This window comes from Triticum dicoccoides, chromosome 7A, assembly GCF_002162155.2.
Source record: "Triticum dicoccoides isolate Atlit2015 ecotype Zavitan chromosome 7A, WEW_v2.0, whole genome shotgun sequence".
NCBI lineage: Eukaryota > Viridiplantae > Streptophyta > Magnoliopsida > Poales > Poaceae > Triticum > Triticum dicoccoides.
The window spans coordinates 626,880,780-626,886,951 of NC_041392.1; the positions used below are offsets into that span (position 1 = coordinate 626,880,780).

General features: G+C 47.2%; 1 protein-coding gene across 1 annotated transcript; it reads left to right on the forward strand.

Moving 5' to 3' along the window:
• The first annotated feature begins 2,848 nt into the window (after window positions 1–2,848).
• Window positions 2,849–4,031, forward strand: LOC119332463 (homeobox-leucine zipper protein HOX18-like). The gene is made up of 3 exons (XM_037605646.1): window positions 2,849–3,295; window positions 3,404–3,483; window positions 3,588–4,031. The coding sequence occupies exons 1-3, from the start codon at window positions 2,936–2,938 to the stop codon at window positions 3,805–3,807; spliced, it is 660 nt and encodes a 219-aa protein (XP_037461543.1). The 5' UTR covers window positions 2,849–2,935; the 3' UTR covers window positions 3,808–4,031.
• Window positions 4,032–6,172: the final 2,141 nt, after the last annotated feature.

The following is a 6,172-nucleotide window of genomic DNA, read 5'->3' on the forward strand; positions in this document are numbered from 1 at the left end:
GTCCGATCCTATGTCCCTACCCAGTCATGCTACATTTACGGTTTAGAAATTACTAGGGATGGACGTGCTTTAATGTATCGTTGGTGTTGTTGGGTTTTCATTAAAAAAAATCCTCTGCTTTAAAATATAAGGTGTATTATTTTCTAAAAAGTCATGTGGGTTTGGTTTAACCAAATTTATAGAGAAATCAATATTCATAAAATCAAATTGGTAACATTCAGGAGCACGCCAGCTCGCCGGATCAACAGATCCATGAGCACAAAACGCCAGGAGCCCGTCAGCTCCGCCACAAGTGGCCAGCAACGCCGCCCAGGCACTCACCCTCGCCGGATCCAAAATATGGTGAGAGACCACTCCTCCCACCTCGCCACCGCCTCCGAGGAAGAAGCCGATATGATGCTAAGATTGAGGAACCCTTATTCGCGGTGTCGTCGCCGCCACCAAAACGCCAACACTCGATACCCTACCCACAATCCTAGGGCACGGTTCTGGGGCTCTCCATATCTCCTGCCGCCGGAGAAGGGAGGAGCCCATGGCCTGGCCGGCGGCCGACCGAGAGATTGGCTCCGCCTCCCTTTTGCCTCTCTCTATAACAATGCGAAGGGGTCGGGGAAAGTACGAGAGACCAACCCTTCCCCACCGACAACCATGGTCCACACGACTTAGCCACTTACAAAGGACCCACACACACCGAGAAATTCCACCAGAGTCAAAGGGGTACGACCAAGTCAAAACTGTGGATCTAATTCAAAATGCGAGACCTGAGTATAATGTTATAGAGGATTGATTGGCGTGACATCAATTTGGTTGGATATTATAGGGCCTGATGCAAACCTCAAGGTGTTAGCGGGGGATTATGTCTGTAAGTTTGAGTCTATAATCACAGCCCATAGGTTTAACATGTTTGTCCTAATTGTTTGTTTCGATAGGAGAAATTGTTGTGACCATCGTGATTATTTTGAAATCAAAATAGTACTAAGACCATTTCATAATAACAGGATTGTGGAAATGGCTCCTAGGTGAAGACCGACAAACCATAGGAGTTGAATTTAGAGGACTGGGCGGATATGCACGACTCCATCCACGCAAGGTTGCTGCACCATGAGTGAGAACTGAAATGCAGACTGCGCGTTTACGATCGAGGATGAAAGTGAGAGCTGAAATGCGGAGTATTTTGGTTAAGCATAGGTTTTATATATATATATGATCAAGACTGCTTCTCATCCATGGACCAGGCAAAACAGTCATCCATCCATCCGTGGTTGGTTAAAACTGCTGACGAGTTTAAAGCAGGCGGACGATCGAAACGCACGCGCGCGGGCATCAGCGCCTTGAATGTCATTTGCAAGATTCAACCGGAGTGAATTTTTTGAGGAAAAATTTGGAGAGAGTTCTTTCACTTGAATATATTGCTCAAAACCGGGTTGAGTACATAGTAATTAGTGGTAGTAACGGTTACCAGGTCAAGCAATCAATTAGTCGTCCACTGGAGTAACACTGGTGCCGCCGGGTCAAGGAACATTATTGACAGAATTGATGCTAGCTTGCCCATCAAGCGAGCAGCCAGGTATGGCGAAGGTGAACATTGCCTCCTTTTTGACCGCATAAAATATAACCCCCTTTCCTTTCCAGACAGTGAAACGGCGGGAGGAGATCTCAACCATCGCCGTCGTGACAACGACACGCCGGTCAGGGACGATCAACCAACGATCTCCTGACCGCCGCTCGGATTTTGTTCCAGGGCGGCCGGTCTGCCGAATCTTCAGCAAACGCGGCACGCCGCCGGCAGGGCGATAAACACCGCACCGCACCGGAGATGGGATGATGCAGTTGGGAGTTGCAGACACACACGTACGTACACGTACATATCAGTGTCACATCACGTTTTGTCCTGGAGAAATGCAGTGAACCTGTCGAGACCCTGATTGATATGGCCGTGGAACTTAAGTAGCTAGGTCCACGATCGACTGTGTACGTGTACGCTAGAGAAGGAAACTGGACGTGTCAGTCTAATTAATCATGGCTTGCTTGGTCAGTTTGAATGGCTCCAACACGAGAGACGAGACGGCTTCTTCCTGAGAGCTCTCCGGCAGCTACATATAGTTAGTACTGCTCCGCTAGTAGCCGACGTCGATCGATCCACTCTTTGACTTGTCCCGATTATCATCATTCCTAGGAACATTCCTCCAAAAAAAAAACTATAAATATCATTTCCTAGGAACATTAGTCATGCATGCAAGTGGTTAAAGCGCATGCAGTCGCACGTACGCTGCTTACTGCTTTGCGTACGTGTTCGGGGTGAATCTCCCATGATCTGGACCAGGCAGAACCGATGATCTCGAAAGTCCAAGAACATAGTAGGGATTTCTAGCTAAACTATATATTTCCACATAATTAACATGAGCTATGCCTACCTAAGTGCATGCTTGGTCTGCAAAAATCGCGAAGCTAGCACGCACAAGAACGTGTCGCACTTGAACGAATCCACCTCACCCACCGTATGAGTATGCAACATACGTTGCACCTCCACGGCGACCAAGTAATTGAAAACTTAAGATGCATGATGCCGTCGGTTTCACAAGCACACTAATCGCCCTTTCAAACAAACGAAAAAAGTAATGTGAAATAGATTTTCTCTTCCGATGCTGTCTTTTCATCAGTCCAACTAATAGTGTCGATCAACTACTCCTTATTACACAAGCAAGACAAACGTCCACCCCTATAATTACCCGTGTTATTGTCGTCTTCAATCCACACACACGAAACTGACCTTGTCCTCCAGCACGGTTGCTTCCCAGGTACTACAGGTCGCCTGCAAATTAAGCTGCCTATAAAGGCTTGGTCCTTCTTAAGTTCCTAGCCAGCTAGCTACGGTTCTTCTCCATTACAAAGCTTCCTCCGCAATCCTGCGTCCTACGTACGAGAGCCTGGCAGCATGGAGCGACAGGATCTGGGTGCATGGCTTGGCCTAGCAACAGGCGGCGGCGCCGTGTGGCACACCCACGACGGCGAGCGGCGGCCTAATCATCCTGTCCGGCTCGACGAGCTGTTCCCGCAGCACGGCAAAGAAGAGCGTGATCAAGACGAACAAAAGACGGGAGGGAAAGGTGCAAGGAGGAAGATGAAGGTCGCCGATGACGAGGGCCGATCGTCCTCGTCGAACGGTCCGTGTCTGAGCGATGGCGGTGGCAGCGATGGTGGCGGCGGCGGGGGCAGGAGGAAGAAGCTCCGGCTCACCAAGGAGCAGTGCGCCCTGCTGGAAGGCAGCTTCCGTGCCCACAACATACTTTCTCATGTACGTAATTTGATAACTGCTTCCAAGTCCTGTATGCTTGAACTTCTGTTCTGCATCTAGCTACAGCTATACCGATAAGATTGTTCTTGACGTCCGTGTGGCATGCAGGTTCAGAAGCAGGAGCTGGCACGGCAGCTGAATCTGAGCTCGAGGCAGGTGGAAGTATGGTTCCAAAATAGAAGAGCCAGGTACGTTCTACGTTCCTAGCTCTGCCAAGCAGTCACTCTGTTTATCCATCAGTAATTTATATACAAATCGTGACGTTGTCATGAAATATTTGCATGCAAAACAGGACAAAGCTGAAGCAGACGGAGGTGGACTGCGAGTTCCTGAGGCGGTGGTGCGAGAGCCTGACCCACGAGAACCAGCGGCTGAAGCACGAGCTCCTGGAGCTGCAGCGGTCGGCGGCGCCGCCGGTGGCAGCCGGCTCGAAGCTCTTTGCCCAGCTCCCCAGGGCGGCGGCCATCATGAACTTATGCCCGTCCTGCGAGAAGGTCGCCGTGAATAATTAGCATGCCTCCGCATACATAGTTTTGGAGGCTTCAGTTCAGTTCGTGTAGACTAATTGAGTGCTCCGATAACTTTTAGTCCTTGACGATCTTGAATATATGGGGATACCGTGGCGTTGCGTGCAGCCTCAGTCATCCTATTTGTTTGTTCGTTTGTTCTTACGAAATAGTTATTCATGGATGGGATTCAAAACTACATTTGCGTGTATGATTAGTGTACGGTCAAATCAAAGGCGTCACAAGTTGGTATCAGAGCCGACTGCCTGTAAGAATCCCTTTTCATATTCCTTGGCCGAAGTCGAGTCTAAACATTGCAAAACTTTTACTAACATGGTTATGTGGCCTATGGGCCCACGTCGCCATCGGGTGGTATTAGGATCTTTTACTCCTCATCTATACTCTGGGACTCCGATCTCTCTTATATTCAGGTTAAATGATTTGTACTAACTCCGACTCTAGGTTCTCGTAACTACTTTCTCCCAGAGAGCCCCTCACTTCAGATGATTGCTTAGTACCCAGAAGATTTCAAAGATACTCTTCGATGTTCTCTCGAGGCCTTGTGCCTATTGCTTTTGCAATTCCCTTCCAACTATAAACCCCTATGGATGACCACGTACATTTGTCATTCATACTTCTACCTCTTGAGCACTGTGTTGGTTTTCCCCGAAGAGGAAGGGATGATGCAGCAAAGTAGCGTAAGTATTTCCCTCAGTTTTTGAGATGCAAGGTATCAATCCAGTAGGAGGCTACGCGCGAGTCCCTCGCACCTGCACAAAACAAATAAATCCTTACAACCAACGCAAATAGGGGTTGTCAATCCCTATAGGGCCACTTACGAGAATGAGATCTGATAGATATGATAAGATAATATTTTTGGTATTTTTATGATAAAGATGCAAAGTAAAATAAAGGCAAAGTAAATAGTAAAGGAAATAACTAAGTAGTAGGAGATCAATATGATAAAGATAGGCCCGGGGGCCATAAGTTTCACTAGTGGCTTCTCTCAAGAGCATAAGTATTCTACGGTGGGTGAACAAATTACTGTTGAGAAATTGACAGAATTGAGTATAGTTATGAGAATATCTAGGTATGATCATGTATATAGGCATCACGTCCGAGACAAGTAGACCAACTCCTGCCTGCATCTACTACTATGACTCCACTCATCGACCGCCATCCAGCATGCATCTAGAGTATTAAGTTAAAAACAGAGTAACGCCTTAAGCAAGATGACATGATGTAGAGGGATAGACTCATGCAATATGAAGAAAACTCCATCTTGTTATCCTCGATGGCAACAATACAATACGTGCCTTGCTGCCCTTACTGTCACCGGGAAAGGACACCGCAAGATTGAACCCAAAGCTAAGCACTTCTCCCATTGCAAGAAAGATCAATCTAGTAGGCCAAAACCAAACTGATAATTCAAAGAGACTTGCAAAGATAACCAATCATACATAAAAAAATTCAGAGAAGATTCAAATATTATTCATAAATAGACTTGATCATAAACCCACAATTCATCGGTCTCAACAAACACACCGCAAAAAGAAGATTACATCAAATAGATCTCCACAAGAGAGGGGGAGAACATTGTATTGAGATCCAAAAAGAGAGAAGAAGCCATCTAGCTACTAACTATGGACCCGTAGGTCTGAGGTAAACTACTCACACTTCATCGGAGGGGCTATGGTGTTGATGTAGAAGCCCTCTGTGATCGATGCCCCCTCCGGCGGAGCTCCGGATTAGGCCCCAAGATGGGATCTCGTGGATATAGAAAGTTACGGTGGTGGAATTAGGGTTTTGGCTCCTGTTCTGATCGTTTGGGGGTACGTGGATATATATAGGAGGAAGGAGTATGTCGGTGGAGCAACAGGGGGCCCACGAGGGTGGAGGGCGCGCCTGGTGGGGGTGGGCGCGCCCCCTACCTCATGGCCTCCTCTTTTCTTTCTTGACGTAGGGTCCAAGTGTCCCGGGTCTTGTTCGTTGAGAAAATCACGTTCCCGAAGGTTTCATTCTGTTTGGACTCCGTTTGATATTCCTTTTCTTCGAAACCCTAAAACAGGCAAAAACAGCAATTCTGGGCTGGGCCTCTGGTTAATAGGTTAGTCCCGAAAATAATATAAAAGTGGATAATAAAACCCAATAATGTCCAAAACAATAGATAATATAGCATGGAGCAATCAAAAATTATAGATACGTTGGAGATGTATCACATACAATCATCCCCCGATGATCATCTTATTACCAGATACCCCGAAATACTCTCTATTGTTGTGAGAATACTTGGTGCCTACCGACTTGCAGTTCTTTGTCACGTGAATGCCCCTGCGGATAAGTCCTCGCACTTGTCGAGTGTCTGCTCATC